At 34.5% G+C, this 18,532-nt stretch overlaps 1 protein-coding gene across 18 annotated transcripts in view; it reads left to right on the top strand.

The window, feature by feature from the left end:
• PTBP3 (polypyrimidine tract binding protein 3) overlaps window positions 1-18,532 on the top strand; it is a 105,171-nt gene that overhangs the window by 26,779 nt on the left and 59,860 nt on the right. For 16 of the 18 annotated variants that reach the window (XM_007498156.2, XM_007498158.3, XM_007498160.2 and 13 more), the window contains one exon: window positions 13,981-14,056. The exons of 1 other annotated variant lie outside the window; for it this stretch is intronic. In XM_007498156.2, the coding sequence (XP_007498218.1) occupies window positions 13,981-14,056 (76 nt within the window). Of the gene's footprint in view, window positions 1-12,127; window positions 12,161-13,980; window positions 14,057-18,532 lie in introns of those variants that run through there. One more of the 18 variants, XM_056806602.1, reaches the window with a different exon arrangement.

The raw sequence follows: 18,532 nt of genomic DNA, 5'->3' as shown, positions 1-18,532 counted from the left end.
TTTTTCTTCTTTTGAGTGGGTTGCTTTTCAGGGAAGGGTTAAATATTTTATTACTTCCCATTAAAATATTTTTAAAATTAAAAAAATTGTTTTTAGCCCATTTATAGTATGATTTGAGATTATGGGTCATTATACCCATTATTATTTCCTTTTCAGTTTAACTAATTTTTTTTCTTACCTAGAACTTTATTTTTGTTTTATGTTTTTAGCAAATGCTAATATCTTATGTGTACAAAGTTCTGTTTCAGGATTCTTTGCTTCAAATTTATATATTCTGTTTCTATATTTAAAAAATCTAATTGGCAGTTTTAAACTATTGTCACTTTGTAATAATACTTTTTGGTTTATATTAGGCAAATCTTCAAAAATTAAACTTCAATACTTACTGCTTTAATTCTTTTTTCATTTTTATGGATATTCTTATTCATCTGTTCCATATGAATCTTGTTATTAGTTTTATTTAAATTATTTGTAATTGTTCATTAGTATTTTGGGATTAGTGTTAAAACTAAATTAATTGGAGAAATAGCTGACAATTTCTTCTCATATGTACAGAGAATATAATTGCTAAAAAATTTTTTTTCCAGTTTTCCCCTAAGTTCTATCAGTCATTTAGTTGGAGGTGCTCATCAGTTCGAGGATGGCTAAAGAAATTATGCTATATGAACCTACATTTATTCTCTTGCTGTCCACTTAACTATATTCTTGCTAATTTTTAATTTTCTATCTCCACTTCTCTTGCTTTTGTCCCCTTCTCTTTATTTCTATAGCTATCACCATAGTTCATAGTTTTTGAACCCTTTTCTCTCACCCTGGAGTATTGTAGAGGCCTCCTAATTGACCTCCATGCCTCCTTTCCTCATGCTGATAAATGACTGTTCAGCCAGCTGCCACTTGATCAAACAGTAATTATTTTCATATTTTTTCCTTCTTAACCACAAGAAAAATTGGAAAAATTTAAAAAGCTTTAATTGATATCAGATGTTGCTTCTAGTATTCTCTTGATATGCTTTTTTAAATAGCTTATCAGAAAAGGAAAATAGATTAGTTGCATATGTAGAAAGGGAAGATGGAATAATTATTCTTTAAAATGTTGTTTATAATGTATTTTGTGATAATTCATTTACATGAAACTATATTTTCCATGAATTATTGTTTCTGTGTTTTTTATTCAGTAAAGAGAGAAGTTATAAGTATGGGATGTGCACAACACTTACATGACGTTAAGGTTTTTTTCTTATTTAAAAGCATACTTTCCCCAATGATTTAGTAATTTAAATAAAATAGGCTTGAAGTCATGCTCCATTTTCAATGAAATGGTGCATGTATTTTCTTAGACATAACTATTTTGATTATTTGAAGAAATACTTCTGAAGAAGAGGCAATTTTAGGTTTCTATTGTGTCATATACATGTTGGGAGCGCTTAGCTTATCCAAAGATACTAAATTATATCATTCATGTATGTGATAGTTATTTTAAATGAACCCACAGTCCATCTCTAATTTAGTGGAAATGTCGAGTGAAAGTTGTTTTAAAATTGTTCATGTTTCTTAATATATAATATAATATATAAAAATAAAAAGTTCATGTTTCTTAAATAATTAAATTTTCAAGCTCATGTTTATCATAATTCTCTAATTTTATACATAATAGATTCTTAAGTTTAATATTAAAATTCTTTTATTGGCTCCTTATAATATTTTTGTTTTTTCTTGCTGTATTTCATTACTGAAATTATGGAGGGAGCTTTAATAATTGATGCGTCAAACAATGATGCTTTCAGCTACCTAGTCAGTCAGTGAGGTAACAGATCTTTTGAACAGTTGCTGGCTCTGTAAATGTCTAACCAGGTTGCTTAGGAGATTTCTGATCAATTTGATGAATGAGCCAGTATTCTGTTTTCTTTGATGTCTGCCCTCAATTCATTTTGTTTATTTGGTTATATATAAGGTTAATTCAAACTGTGGTATAGTATAAAGAGCACTGGAAAAAGTCCAGATGACCAGTTTTTTAGTTCTAGCTATTTCACTTAGTGACTGTGAATTTGGGTAAGACATTTTCACCTCTTCTGGCCTCTTTCTTATCTATAAAATGAGGATGTGGGAATTCTTGCTATGAGATAGCTCTTGACCAAAATCTGAATCATGCTAATGAGGCCAATTCTTTGTAGCATTAGATATTCAGTGACTTCATTTTCCTGCCTTAATCACTGGACAAAAACTTAATTTACAAATAATACTATTGTGACTGTACAGTTTAACTTTCAGAAGATTTTATAGTGAATTGTGATCTACAGCTTTAGGCAGCAGTTTGTGTTTTTGTTAGGGTTGGACATTAGGGGTGGTAGGGAAAATCAAGAAAGGAATCCTGATGGGAAAGAAAAGGGTTTTTTAGAAAGTAAACTATATATTTTTGATGGTTGCAAATCTGCTGTTTTCATCTTCATCATAAACTGGTAACATTTAAAAAGAACCCTATGGTAAAAACTTGTTCTCCCCCCCATCCCCCCAAAAGGTATGTTGCCATTTCTTTAACTTTCACAGCTAGTAGCTATAACAAATGTAAATCTAATATTTCCAGGTTAAACTCTTTTTGAAATAGAGATCTGAGATTAGATAAGAATGTTTCTATTACAAACATATATAAAAATAATGAAACTTATTTCGATGAGTGCAACATACTGTGAGGTAAGTACTATAGATATATGCTTATAAAACTCCTGAAGAAACTGAGACATGGAGAAATTAGTTGATCTCATATTCGCAAAGTTTCTACGCATTAGGGTTAGGATTCAGGTCTCCTCTGACTCTTAATGCTTTTAATTTTAATTTTTAATATTATATTAAAATTTAATTTAAACAAAGTTTTCCAACTTAATATTTTTCATTTTTGAAGTACTCAAACAGATTTGTGATTTTACAGATTTTGTTGTCCCCTCAGGTGATTCCAACCCACTTCTTCCTAACTCATTCTTTGTGACTCTTTCCTGTTTTCTACAAGTTCATAACTGGGGGAAAGGGAAATCATGACAATACCTCAGAACACTTGAGCATTTCTTATTTCTCATTGTCACCCTCTTGTCTAGATATTCTCTTTTCCTGGATAAGATCCTTTATTTCTATTCTTTGAAATTTCTTATTTCATTTTGTATCTTACATTTACCATATGTATCTCCATGATGGTTATCCTCTTGTGCTGCATATCCCAGCCATGTAGTACCAGTAGAATGTAACAAAAACTTTTTTTAACAGAAAAAACTTTAAAGCAGGTTTACCCTTACATTAAACTGCTTGAGGATAGAAAGCCTTTCATTGGTCATATTTTTCTACTTGGCACTTTGTTGAAAATGAACACAATGTATTTTAAAAATGAATAAATATAAAAAGATATGAACTCCAAAAAGATCTTAGACCGGACATCTGGGCTGTATCCATTTAGATGAAATTCACTAGTGATTAATGTAAAAGTCTTAGACGAGTTCAGAAAAATCAGTTTTACAAATACAGGACATTGGGGAGATGTACAATTAAGATACCTTTATCTGCTAAAGAACTGGTGGCTTTAGTCAACTGCTTGTCCAGTAGTGTAATATGGCGTCTTAGTGATAGTGACATTAGTCTGCATTAAAAGAGGCATAGCTTTCAGGAATTAAGAAGTTGATTTCTTTTTGGTACTCTTATCTTAATGGGTAGAAAGTATTGTGTTCAGTTCTCAATTTTGAAAGATAATCTAAAAGAGTGCGTAGAGGATGGCACCAGAATGATAAATGACTTTGAGTGCAGTTTACAAGAGGACTGTTGAAGAAAGACTGGGAGGGGATGCAGGCTTCCAATGTTGGTGGGCAAATGTGCCTCAATACCTGTTTCAAATATTGGAGACCTCAAAGGTGGGTAAAAGATGAAATGTTTTAACCTAGAAGATCAGAGATGAGCAATGGATGGAAGTTAAAAAGAATCAAATTTTCCAACAGTTAGAGCTCTGTAAAAGTGGAATGGGCTGCCAGGGAGAGATGGGTTCGTTTCACAACTATATGTGTATACATATGTATCTATTGTATATTTACTATATTCATTAAATTTTTTTACTTCAAATTCTTTCACTTCTCCATCCCCCTACCCATTGAGAAGGCAAGCAGTATATCAGTTATCAAGCATCTATGTCTCAGGAATTTTCTGAAGAAATGTTTGACTACTGCATTTTAGTTATCAAAATAATTGTTAGGAATTTAGTCTTTTTTCTTGCCATTTAAAATATGTCTTGATATGGTCTAAGACAAATTGCCTTTTTGGTTTATAGTTACTAGGTAGGACCTGCTTTATGAAACTCTTTAATATAAACATCAATTTAATATAAACAACAACCCATTTTATATGAGATACTATCTAGATATTAAACTTTAAAACTTATTTTCCATCTAGTTCTGAGTTTTTTTAAACTCAGAAGTATGATTTTAAAAAATAGCCAGTCTTACCCCTTATTCTATGAAGTTATGTTTAACAAATATATATATGTGTGTATATATATATATATATATATATATATAATTTAGACTAGTGTAGTTGAAGGAATTGATAATTTCTGGGAAATATTTTATGGCAGCTTATTTTGCATCATTTTAAGTGGAAGCTTAGCATAATCTCTGAAAATGTTACAGAGGAGCTATAAATGTAATTAAAGGTAACCTGTTTAATATTTAAAAATTTTCTTTGGTTGAAGAAGAATCTGGGTTTTTCGTAACCTAATATATCTTTAGTAAAGATGTCTTTTCATATAAACTTGTTGGGTTACATCTTTGTTGTGATCATTTAATGTTAGTTTTGCTGCTTGATTTCTAAAATGAGGATATGAATATCTAATTGGAATAAATTTGGGTAAAATCTGTGCTGTGGAAGTTAAAGATGATTTTTTAGTGCCTTCATTAAAGAATTTTATAATGGAAGATCCTTGAGAATAAGAAGGGGTATTTTTTTGGGGGAGGTATGCTCATTGCCTTTAATGGATATTTAATAAATGCTAGTTGATGAGTACTCTGGAGCATGTGAGTATTTATGAATGTTTCTTAATACTTTTTAGCTCTCTTTTTGGCAAGGACAAAGACATTATTTAGGAATCTAAGAAATTGAGTTTCTTGTCACTTTGTCCTAGACTAAACTTAGAGATAATTGGCCTTTGGAGTCTGGGTGTTGGGGGAACCAGACATTTAACCTCTCAGTGCCTTAGTCAACTTAATAAGACTGAAAGTAGTTGCTGATTTTATCAACATATATGTTAATAGATGATATTTCTTGTATCAGAGTTGTACTACTAAAAGAAAAATGAATTGAACATTTTTATGGTTAGAAAAGAGTTGCTGATTTTAGAGTCAGAAAACCTAAATTCAGAGTTCAGGCTCTATTATTAGTGACTGAATGGCCTAGGCAAGTCATTCATTGATCTCTGAATCTTAGATTTCTTAGGAAATTGGATTGAGGTCTAAAGTTTTTTCTAGTAACCAGATCTGTGATTCCATTAAAGTGAGTTTACTACTTGCACAATTTTCCTCATTGCATCGAATGAAAAAAAGCTTTTATAAAATTTTATCCAAATGTGAACTATTGCTATTACTCTAATACCTGAAATTTACCCTTTTTCTTTTTATTCTTTAAGTTAAAATATTTTTTTCCTAGAGACCTCAGGGAAAGGAAATAAGTTACTCAGAATAAGGGTAACCTAGAGTAGTCTGTTAACTGTTTGAACTGGAATGGGACTGCATATAGACCCCAAAGAGTATGAGTATTTTTGTATGGGGTCACCAAAAGGAAGATAACCAAATAAAAAATGGAATTTTGAGAACAAAATTGCATTTGCTTTAAGACACCTATCAGTTTTCCAAGGGCATAGGCTTCAGAACCAGAAGTAGCCTTTGAGATTGTCTTATTTCAGACCCTTCTTTATTGGGGAGGAAGCTGAGGTTCTGAGAGAGTGAGTGACTCATAGAACATAAGTGGTAGAACTGAGGTTTGAGGGGTGAAGACTTCCCTTTGAGGGTTCAGCTTGTGCTTCTGTGATACAAACACTTTGATTTGGGATATGTTATTTTTTCTGCTAATACATTATTTTGAAAACCATTTTGTAAACTTGAGCTACCTAAAATTAATGATTGTTTTTGCCGAGTTGTCTGGGTTTTGCATCTCTTTTTCTTGCTGTTATGTTTCAGAGTATTGAATCTAACCCTTTTTTTTTTTTAAGAAAAAAAGTTATTCTAAACTCAACCCCTTCAATAATGTCATATTAGACATCTTCTGGAAATATAGTTGGTTATTACATTGATCAGACATAAAGTTTTGGTATCCTTGTATAAATTGTTTTTTTCTGGTTCTACTCACTTCCATTTGGGCCAGGTCAATTGATACTACTCAGGATTCCTTTATCTTTTGTTATTTTTATGGTACAATATTCTGTTATATTCATATACCACATTTTGTTAAGCTGTTTCCTGATTATCTATTCTAGTAATTTGCTTTTTTTTTTCCTCCCCACCACTTCACTCTTAAACTCAGATTTAGGATCCTGAAGTTTATTTTGCTTGTGATTGATTCACTATTCCTCCCCTTATTATTTCCCCTCCTAACTACCCTCCTCCACCTTGTTTGCCTATGAAGTTTGATGTATTTCTACCCCAAACTCTGTATGTGTTTGTTCTACCGGCTTTTGTGCACTTGAGATAAGACTGAGATTTATCTAATGCCCATTCCTCATTCATTTCTTTATGATTTTGTATACTTTTCTCACCTATGCCCTTGACTACTAAGTAGGTCATTCTTCCCGCTTTTTACTGGTGTATTTCTCCTGTTATTTTTACTCTTCTCTTTCCTTCATTAAACACTGAACAGAACCTTAGTTTACCCCCAAAGGAACCCCTCCCCCCAACCTTCAATGATAAGCTAAAAGGACACTTTCATTTCTTTTCATTAAATTATTAGCACATTATCAGTTTCCAGTTACTCAAATTACATTTACCTTATTGGTATCTGTAATTGTTCAGTCTTATCCTATTTGTGACCCTGTAGACCCTATAGGGTCTTCTTGGCCAAGATACTGGAGTGACTTGCCATTTCTCCAATCGATTAAGGCAAAAAGAGGATCCACTTCTGTGCTAGTGTCTGAAGTTGGATTTGAGACTCCATCTAGGTTTTTCTAGGCTCTCATATGTCAACTCTAGTCATTTCATCAGAATTGCTAGAAAGTAATCTTTCATTAAAATTCCTTCTTCCTTCTCTCTCTCAAGCTATTTTTAGTTGTAAGATGTAACTTTTGCCTTTCAAAATAATTGTCTTCCAAGATCTCTTTGTTTTTTAGTGGAAACTGCCAGGTGTTGTCTGATCTAGATCATAGTTCTTTGTTACTTGAATTTCTTTCTGAATACTCCTAAGTGATAAAAACTTTTAAATATCAGAAAAACAGAGGTTTATGTTTGCTCCTAGAGAAAATAAGTAGCTGCTAGAATTTAATGAATGAGGAGAAAGTTTGGGGTTGACATGATTACATTCACCATCGCTTGAGCCTGTGTAGAAGAAGGAAGATTGACATGAGAAACCTGAGACAGGGGCACCATCAATTAGAAGGCTATTGCAATAGTCCAGGCAAGAAATACATGCCCAAGAAAGGATTGTGATTTGTGTGAATTGAGAGATAGAGATTTAGATGAGAGATTTTGTAAAACTAAAAATGACAAGGTTTGGCAACAGTTTGGATATGTGGGTGAGTGAGAGTGACAAATTAAGGATGACTTTGAGGTTGTGATGCCTTTGACAGCAAAAGGGAATTTGAAAAAGAGGAGTGAATTTGTAGAGGTAAATATAATGTTTTGTTTTGGACATGGACATGTTTTGGACATGGACAATTTAAGATGATCTTAGTATCCATTTTGAATTACCCAAGAGGCATTTGGTGATATGACATGAGAGCTTAGGAGAGAGAAGGACCAGATTTGGATAGATTTTGAAGTAATCCACATAGACATGATCCTTGAATCCTTAGATGGTGACCATCAAGTGAGAAATTATAGAGAGAAGAGAGAAGGTCCAATTAGAGAGAAAGGCACAGTCAGTGAGTGTTTCTTTGATCTAAATTGATCTGTGGACACTAAAGAAAGGTCTGGAAGATAGAAGAACCAAGATACAACAGTCACAAAAACCAGGAGCAGATATGCTATGTAAGGAGGAGGGGTTGGTGGATAGCAGTACCAGATGGTGCATAAAGGATGAGAATTGAGTAAAGGTCTTAAGATAAGTATGGACAGTAAAAGGTCATTTGAATGAGGAAGTGAAAAGGCAGATAATCTGTGGTTCTAGAGAGAAGTAAAGAGGATGTAGAAGGCACATAGGGTAGTTGGATTTTTTCCCTAGCCCTTTAGCTGAGGGAGGGGAGTAAAGATAAAGGATGATCGAATGAGTGTTTTTTAAAGGATAGCAACACTTGGATAAAGGACGTTAAAAAGAAGAAACAATCATTTAGGATAGGTTGAATATTTGGGGAAGTGAGTGGTTGTGGTTACTTGTAGGGCTGACCTGGCAAGGAAAAGGACCACCAACCACATCTTTGTTATTTTTAAGCACTTATTATGTATTATTTCAAATTGTCACTATACTAAATTGCAGAGAATAGGAAGAGAATGAACTATCTGCTGTCATGGAGTGTGCATTTTATTGTAGAGGCGATATGAGGGTGGAGAAGGAACAGCATTATCTGTATAAGTGTATCTGAGCAGCATAGTTACCAAGACCTGCTGTAGATGACTGAAACTAAGGATATAAGTGAGCACCTGCTGACTCCATAGGTAATGTGATTTTCTTGTACATAGATATAATATTAATTATATTAATTTTTATAAATAATGTTTAATATTAATTAATGTTTATTAAAATAAGACAGGCATTGCCAGTGTTAATACTGTAGTAATAAAGTACATTGTACATTATTATATAGTATTCTACTCTCTCAGGGTATATGAAGGTTTGAGGAGGACTGGCGCTTCTTGTGTAAGCCCTTTCAGGGCTGCTCACTCACTCACTTTTAGTGTCTACCTGGCACTCAACTTTTACCTGTGGAAGCTGTAGCTGCAACAGAGGCTACACTACCCCAGTAAAACCATTTTGGCAGATGGGCTAAGATCATGCCTCAGACCCATCAGTGAGTTAGGGAGGTGTTCACCCCAAGAATGTGAAGACTTCATTAGGTAGAATTGGCAAATAAGGCCGGTTTGCTCCAAAGTGCATGAAGGCAGCTGAAACAGGTGCTATGGAGAGTTTAGAACTTTGTCAGACATTGAAGATGCTGAGGTCATCCACTGCATCCTGAGCCATTACCATTTGTCCTGATTTCTGTCTTGCCACTGGATTTGGATGACTCGGGAAAAGAGAGTGAGGCTAATGCCTTACTTAAATGTAATTTGTGCACAAATCAAGATATCTCACCATTCAGCCTTTTGAAAACAGAGGACACAAAGAACTACTACTTCTGCTGGGCTTGGTGATGTGTGCACCCCCTCCCAGTTGTGTCTTGGGTTCATGGACTTCACTTTGCAGCCTGTACTCACTTGATGGTCAGTGTGAGACTTTTGAGCTTCTCTCTCATTTCCCCCTTTGTGGTTCCTGCAGGTTACTGAATCAGTGAATACCTCATCAGTGGATACAGGGATGCTACTGTATATACAAAATGAATACAAAGTCATTTTGAACAGGAGACCTTGGCAGCTGAGGCAATAAAGAGAGACTTTTTGAGCTAGTGATTTTAAGAGATAAGGAAAGGAGTACATTTTAGGAAAGAGCACAGTTTGTGCAAAGGAACAGAGAGGGTCTCAAGGAGGAATATCAAGCAGGCCAGTTAGCAGAATGGGTAAGGTGTGCAAAAGGGATAATGTAATTTGGCTGGAAAGGTAGTTTGGAACAAGGTCACGAAAGCCTTTAAATGCCAAAGAGAAAAGCTATAGTTTGTGGTGGGCAGTGAGAAATGGTAAAATTTACATCTTTAAGATCAAATATATGTAAATAAAATACAATAATAAAAATTATATATAAATATAACGTATTCCTAGTTGGCATTTAAAGTTCTTTGCAGCCTTCTCAGCCTTACCTTTCTAGCTAGCTTCATTATACTTTACTGCTTTTTACTGGGCTATCCAACCTAGCTTTTCTATTCAACTTCTCCTAAGTCCATCTCCATTTTCTAGTACTTTGCACTGATTGTTTGCATTTTTTGAATGTATTCCCTCACCTCCATTACCTGAAATCCTTCTTGAGACTTTTTCTCACTTCCCTACCTCCCAACTTTAATTTTTTACCTTCTCCCCCCACTTACTTATATTTATTTTGTGTATGTGTACTATATAGAATGTAAAGTCCTGTAGAACAGCGACTATTTCATTTTTGTCTTTATGTCCCTAGCACTTCTATGGTTTAATAACAAATATTTTTGAAGGATATATCAGAAAGTTAGTGTCATATGCCATAATCATTATAGTTAGCTTAATTATGGGCAGTAGTTTTTAATGCTGTATATTGTTTTAAGATGCTGTGGTTTTAACTTGGTTAAAAGGTCCTAGAAAATCAGTAATAATCACTAAAATTTTATTAAGTGGCTATTATGTGCTAGGCATTGTGCTAAGCACTAGTGATGCAAAAAGAGGCAAAATATAGTTCCTGCCCTCAAGGAACTTAAAATCTAATGGGGCATGCCAACATATATGTACAAATAAGCTATGTAAAGGACAAATAGGAAATAAGTAGAATAAAGACTCTGGATTTAAGAGATTCTCTAAAAGACTGTGTTAGAAGGGGTGTTGGGGAAGGTTGGCATTTTAAGTAGGACTCAAAGAAGACAAGGAAGTCAATAGATAAAGTTGAGGAGGGAGAATATTCCAGGAAATAGGAAGATAGCTAGAGAAAATGCTCATATGCTATAGGGAAATTTGAGTAAGACAAGAGCAATGTTAGCTGTAGAAGAGTAAAATAGTTTAGAAATGGAGTTTTAGATTTCATCTATATTTACAAATAACTGGAAACTGATATCATGAAGTAGTTCTTTAAACGAAGCTAAAAGATCAATAGGTTTGCACAGTTAGGGTATTTCATGCCTTTGGAATAGCATAAACAAAAATATCCTTAGAGTAGAATGGAGAGTGAAAAGGGAGAGGTTTTTGAGAAACTTCAATAATAGACTGAGGAGTTTGAATTTATCACATAAGCAATTTGGAGTAACTTTAAATTAAAGAATTTGGTTTTGTGTAGAATAGCAGGTAAGTGTTTACAATATGAGACTTATAAGTCAGCTATATAAGAAAGGAAGTTGTTTGAATAGACTTTTTCTTCAGAAACTAAAATGAAAAAGGTTTAGCAGGAAAAGAATACATAAAACATTTGACAGACATTTCAGAATGACTGATACATGAGATCAGAGTTCATTATTCATTCATTCATTGTTTCAGGGGAGTGTAAAAAAATATTCCTCCTAAATGTTTTGGTTTTTTATTCACATACTCTTACCACTTGTAATATGATGACCAGAGTCAGTATTTTTGAAAAATTTCTAGTATAGTTACACTGAGGTCAAATAAGGATGGGGATTCCCCTTTATTTAAGGGTATGTGTGTGGTAGTAGGAGTTTTTTTTTTTTCCTGCAGTCTGACAACTGCTGTCACCATCTTTTTCTTAGAGTTTTACTAATGGAGGAATAGAAGATTTTGTTTTATGCATATTTTGATTTAGACATGGTTTGAATTTTTAAAAGGAATGGATAAATAAATTGAGCAGCCAACTAGGTTTAGTAGGAAGATGTATAGTGCCAGATTTGAATCTTGACTCCTTATACTAATTGTGACATTGTGCAAGGCAGCCTCAATGAGGGTCTCTTTCCTCCTGTGATTTGCCTCCAATCACACAAAATGGGGAAATATAATATCTGCTTCCAGGGTTGTTGTAAGGAAGTTTTTGAAAGTATTAAATCCATGAGTTTAGTACATGTATAAAGGTTATGGCTATTTTAATTTAAAATGAAGGTACTGATTGGAGGTTAAGAGTGTAGGACAAAACTAACTGCAGTACCTTTTTCTCATTTCACTGAATGTGTGTGTGTGATATTGTAGATCAAATCAATCAAGTTACTTGCAGAAGGTCAGCTCAGGTGAGTCTTCCATTTCATTTCCATTGATCCTTGGACTGGTCTTAGAGCTATTGTGGCTGTTTTGAATCTCATCTTAGCCTTTCATTTTTCCATTCTGTAGTGCCCCCTCCCCCTTTTCATTTTGTTTTTAAGTCTGTGAACCCCTCATTCTCCCCCCACCCCCACTTTTTTCTTTATTGTAGGTCTCTGGGACTCCAGTTCCAAGTTTTATTCTCTTTTGTCTTTTTGCCCTCCCTCACCCCATCCCTCCTTAAGTTCTCTATTGACTTTTTTGGTTTTCCTGAAGCGTATAGAATCATAGTTCTAGAGCTCATAGGGACCTCAGAGAACAATCTAAATCCTTCATTTAAGAGATGAAATGCCAAAACCTTAATTTAACATAAGTAATTTGTGAGATACACAAGTTGATTGTTAAAGTTGGTTTTATCCTACTTGCCAATGAAGGGGAGTTATTATGGAGTCTTTATCACAAAAGTTTTACCACATTAAATTTATTATATAGAAAAATGCCACCCCCCCCCCCCTTAAATCAAGGGAAGATAAAGGATACCTAACAAATACTTGAATGTGCTTATGGTATGAATGCAAAAAGCTATGAAAGAGAACCTTGCATTACTTGATTACTTGGCTTTTTTGGAAGTTATACTTTAAAAGGGGGAGAACCTTCTTCTGCCTGTGGCTTAATACATATGGGTTTTTATGGAAGTCACTTCATTAAAACGAGTTTCAATTTTAGCATCTTTTAAATTATATAATAGAAATGGGTGGTTTTTCAAGATCCTTTCTACTCCTAAATCCTAGGAACTTACTTGCCATAGCTTATATTTTAATCTTCCAAGGAAATAAGCAATTTGACCTAATGTATTATTTTTGTTGTGATTTACTGTAACATTATGCAGTAAAATTGTTTCTTGTGTACTTTTTTTTCACATTAGGAAATTGTGAAAATCATTAGCCTTAATTTTTTCCCCCTTTTGGAATTTTGATCCCTGGTATATGTTATTTCCTCATTATAGGACACTTAAAATGAGTTTGAGAAAAATCATGTTTTAAATGTCATAGTGGAGCTTGCAGTTTTAACAGATTTGTGTTGGAATCTTTTAAAATATCATCCCATGATTTCCGAAGTTTGTAGCTTAAGGATTTAGTTTTTGAAAGGTCCTTAGAGACCATTTAGTTCAATTCTCTTTTTGTATATTTTATTAGGTAGGATAAAGTTATTTGTCTATAGTTAAACAGATATTAAACGAAACTGTAATTTTAATTGAGGTCCTTTGACTCCAAATTCAGCATGTAGATAAAATTTTGTAAAAACAAGATTTTTTTGGTGGCCATTTACTTTTTGTCTTTTTTTTTTAACCCTTACCTTCTGCCTTAAAATTAGTACTAGGCAGTTGGGGTTAAATCCAAACAGCTAAGATTTATTTGAGGCCAAATTTGAACCCATGGCCCCCTGTCTCCAGGGCTGGTGCATTATCTGCTAAGCCATCTAGCTATCTTGTGCCAGTTAACGTTTGACAGTATTGTAGAAAGACTTATGTAAAAACATTTAGTGAATTATTCTGATCTTAAGAGTTCTGTATAAATGGGAAAATAAATAATTTTGTAAACTGTAAATAAATTTATTTGAGAAATACAGAAAATTCTTAAAAGTGTAAAATTATATAAAAATAAATAAAAAACAAAACGGGGCTTTTATTTATTTATTTTTTTTACTTTTTGTGTAATCAGAATAAACCTTGTTTATTATAAACTTGTTGCTTAGTTAAATAGACCCATTGTAGAAAATTCCTTCTCACTTTTTTTCCTTCCTTTTTTAGCGGGGATCTGATGAGCTTCTTTCTTCTGGTATCACCAACGGGCCTTTTACCATGAGCAGTTCGACTCCAACTACAGGTATAGTAAAAATTTGGTTTTAATGTATTGTAGAATAGTTTTTTGTACATAAGTCTTAATTAAATTTGAAATTCTTTTTGTTCTAAAATCTAAGGAAGGATCAACTGTGACATATTTAGAATTTTTTAAAAAATCCTTAAATATTTGTGTTAGAATCTTGAGCTTAAAGCATATGTAGATTTTATTAAAGCCAAAGCATTCATCAAGTTAGCACAGTTGCCAGAAATTCTTTGAAGAGATGTCCATTGCTTGATGCTTTCATTCTCAGCCATAATATGACTATTCTTTTCTTTTGAAATATTTTAGATTAGGGCAGGGATAGGTAAGCTACTGCCCATGGGCCAATTCCAACCCACCGCCTGCTTTTGTATGATCTGTGAGCTAAGAATAGTTTTTACATTTTAAAATAAAGCCATTTTTGTCCCTGACTATAATTTGCTGACCCCAGGATTAGAGAAATTAAACTCTTTACAAAGCATTCTGTATAAAATATCCTAGAATTTTAGGGCAGGAAGGTACCGTAGCAAATTTCTAATTTAGCCCTTTCATTTTATAGCTAACGAATTGGTGCTCAGAAATACTGATATATCAAAGGCAACTTAGGTATTTTTAATTTTAGGGGAACTAATGGGGTTGGCATAACAATAGAAAAAAAGGGACCAAATTAGTATATGTTTTATCTTTTCAATATTTTCCAAATAATATGAATGTCAATTGTGCCATATGCTATTGAAATCAACCCTTTATTGATCATGTTACAAAACCAACGCTGTGCTAATCATATTAGGCATTCAGACTCAGTTACCAAGCATTTATTAAGTGCTTTCATTGTCTGTGCTAAATACTATGAATATAGAGATAAAAGTGACATAATCTTCTCAAGGAGGTGACATTCCAACAGAGGAGAAAGCATGTACATACATGAGACATGGGTAGTTGAAAGGGGAAGGCACTAGTGTCTGGAGGTCAGGGAATGGAATTCCATTAAAGGCCTCCTATAGAAGGGAAGGTGGTATTTGAGCTGGTTCTTGAAGGAGGTGGTGATTCTTAAGAGGTGGAGGTTTGCATGGAGAGCATTAGAGGCGGTTCAGAGGCAGAGTATGGAGGAAATGGCATGCCTTGTGTTAAAAGGAAAAAGTCCAAGATGGTTGGATTGTAGGAGGGCCAGGTTGTGAAGATCCATAAACATCAAGCACCTACTCTGTACCAGGTGCTTTGTTAAGTGCTGAGGATACAAAGAAAGACATAAACCAGACCCTGTCCTCATGGAAGTCACAAATCTAATGAGAGGGGGAGGTAGGGAGAAGATAACACAGAAAAAAGGTTTCTAGAGAAGGGGAGTTGCTGTGGGAGTATCTGTGGTGGGGTGAAGATGATGAGGTCCTTCTCCAAGGGTGACTAATAATCGAAGGAGAGGTGTAAGTTAAGAAGTTGAGTATATCAAGTTCTGATAATTATGATGTCTAGGAGAGCAGCTGAGTGGGAATGAGGTGAATCCCTGAGTGTCTTTCTTGAATGGTCTGAGGATTTGGTAGAAGTTCTCCACTGTCCATTCTTTACCCTCTCTAATCAGAGGGAGGTAGTAGGAGCCCCAGGGGGTAGGGGGTACTAAAGGAAGTATCTTGTAGAATAAATTTCTGAAGATCATGAAATCCTGAGAGCAGCCAAGTGGAAAATAATGATAGAAAAACATTAAATGACAAGTTGTGGTTTATATATGATGAAATAGGGAGTCTTTGTAATTTCATGGGGAGGAGATGGATGGACCAGTAGGATGACGTGACATCTTTCCCATAGTGTGAAAGGTGACTTGGTGTGGAGAGGCTTGGAGCCAAGGAGGTCAATTAGAAATACAGTAGTGATAAGTCTATAGAATTAAAGGGATTGGCCTACCACATTAAGTGCAGAGGTGGGGGATGTATAGAAATATAGAAGTAAAAGGACACGACTGATAACTGGATGTGTGGGGTAAGTGAGGCTATAGGGATCACACTTGAGTTTGTGTGAGCCTGGGTGATTTGGGTAGTGCCTTTGACAGTAATAATAAAGTGTTGGAAGAAGAGTGAGTGTTGAGGTGGTAAAGGTAATGGATTTTGTGAAATGTCCAGTGTACAACTGATTATTCAGGGCTAGAGATCAGTAGTAGAGACTAGGTCTCGACTTATAGATCTGGGAGTAATCTGTATAGAGTTAATTTCTGAACCCAGTGGGAACTGAGCTGAGTAAGAGAGTAGAGGGAGGAAGGGAAAAGCACAGAAAAATTAGTGGGATTGACTTGACATACTGGGCAAACATTTTCATGAATATATTAACTAAAGGCTGGGGTTGGTAAGGGAAAGTTTTGTGGAAAAACAGCATTTTTTAGTGTGGTTTTGTAGGATAAATAAGCTTAATCAGGGAGGAGGAGGGGTACATAGTAGATGAGTGGGACAGAACAAAAGCATGGAGATAGAGAACTGAGTCACTTTTAGAGTTGGAGAGTCCAAGGAGATGGTTATTTGGTGCTAACATTCTGAAGATACTTTGGGACAAATTTTGGAGCAATTTGGATACTCGGAAGAGTCTAAACTTTACCACATAGCATTAACTTGTTGCAAGTAATGCTTATAGAAATTAGTCAATAGATTAATCTCAGCAGAAGTTACAGCTATAGATTTTATTATCTTTTGCTCCAGAAAAGTATACTCTAGTACTTAAAAAAAAAGTACTTGTTTTAAATAAATGTTATGAACATGTATATTTAGTCAGATTTCCTCATTGGCCATGTTCAAAATTTAATTTGTCTAATTTTATATTCTGAGTGTTTCTTCTCTATCAGGAGATTAATAGCTTTATCATTAGTCTTAGAATGGTTGATCTTATAGGATTTCAACACAATGGTATTCCAGGGAGTATTAATCCCTCCCTTAATTTGCCCTCTCTTTAATTCCCCTTTTTCTTCTTTTCCTTCTGTTTCCTTGTATTTCTGTATCCCAACTGTTTGCATGAGTTCTTTTTTTCTTTTGATCAGTTCAGATGAGAGTGAAGTTCAAGTGTAATCTACTCTCCTCTTCCTGAATTCTTCCTCCTTTTTTGTATTGGTGCTATTTTGTGTAGCCAGATTATAAAATAGTTTTTTCCTACTCTTCCTTTCCCATTTCGCCAAAGTCACTTCTCTTTCTATTCCTTTCGTAAGATCATTAAGATATAACCAAACCATTTTCAGGCTTTGACTGACTGGATTCCCTTTATAAACCCAGATGATGATAGAATTCTGAGGAAACATCTCCTTATATTTGAATGTAAACAGTTTATTTTTGTTTAGTTCTTTATCACTATACTTTCATATTTACCCATTTAATGTTTCTTCCTGTGTTTAAACTTCAAAGTTGTTTTGCATTGCTGGTCTTTTCATCAAGAATGCTGGCAAACCTCTTTTTCTGTGCTTCCAAAGTGTCTAATCTGGGCAAAGAATGATTGTTGCTTCCCTAGCCTGCAAATTCTTGACCTAGGTTTGGATCTGAGCAATACTAGACTGGTCCTAGACTCAGTCCTGATCAGCCAGTTGACATTGGTTCAGAGTGACAGAATTGTAGGTTCCCCTTTGTTCTGGGTTTCCTGCCTCTGAAAGCTGAGCTAGCTTCTAAAAGTGAGACCCTGCTCTTCTTAGCTTGGGAACTGAGCCAAACCCCTGCTGCTGCTGACTTCTGAACTTCCTTCTATCTCAGTATACCACTCATGGCCAACTTGATTGGAAATATCTCTGCCATATAATCTGTGATGGGAGACTAGGTTGACAAAACTGTTTGCACATGTCCCTGTCATAGAACATGGCCTACATGGGTCTAGTGTGCCCCATAAGAGACCTTCTTTTACTCTAGTGCCTATCCTTTTCCTCATCACTGGAATGCTCAGTGTATGTGTTCCTGGCCCAGCTCTGTCCCTACTTTCTACATATCTCCCCATCTGTCTGCTTATGCTGGGCTGCACTGAACAAATGATTCACTGTATCTTGGGTGATTGGGGCACATTATATTTTTCCATCAAGATTTGATCTGATATGTTTTCTATATCAGTCTGGAGAAGTTTGGAAGAGAGCTCACCATGCTGCTTCCTTTCACTTTGCCATTTGGCTCTGCCTCCTCAGTCAGACATTCTTTTTTTTTTTTTTAAATATATTTTATTTGATCATTTCCAAGCATTATTCGTTAAAGATCATTTTCTTTTCCTCCCCCCCACCCCCCATAGCCGTCAGTCAGACATTCTTAACTTTTTTTGTAATTTAAAAGCCAGCTAGTCCAAGCAATCATAAATCTTTGTGAATTACTGATAGTCATCTGTTCTCTAATTGCATTCTTCACTGTGATATCCTTCTAGTAAATAAGTGGTGATTAATCTAAAAAGAGTTTTTATGAAACAAAAAACTTGATTTCTGTATTTCCTACTCCCAATGTTTAAGGATTACCACTCCTTAGCTTTTTGTTACTTCCTCTTCAA

The sequence above is a fragment of the Monodelphis domestica genome, chromosome 7 (assembly GCF_027887165.1).
Source record: "Monodelphis domestica isolate mMonDom1 chromosome 7, mMonDom1.pri, whole genome shotgun sequence".
Lineage (NCBI taxonomy): Eukaryota > Metazoa > Chordata > Mammalia > Didelphimorphia > Didelphidae > Monodelphis > Monodelphis domestica.
The sequence above is the reverse complement of the archived record's forward strand: the minus strand, read 5'-3'. Positions and strand labels throughout refer to the sequence as shown.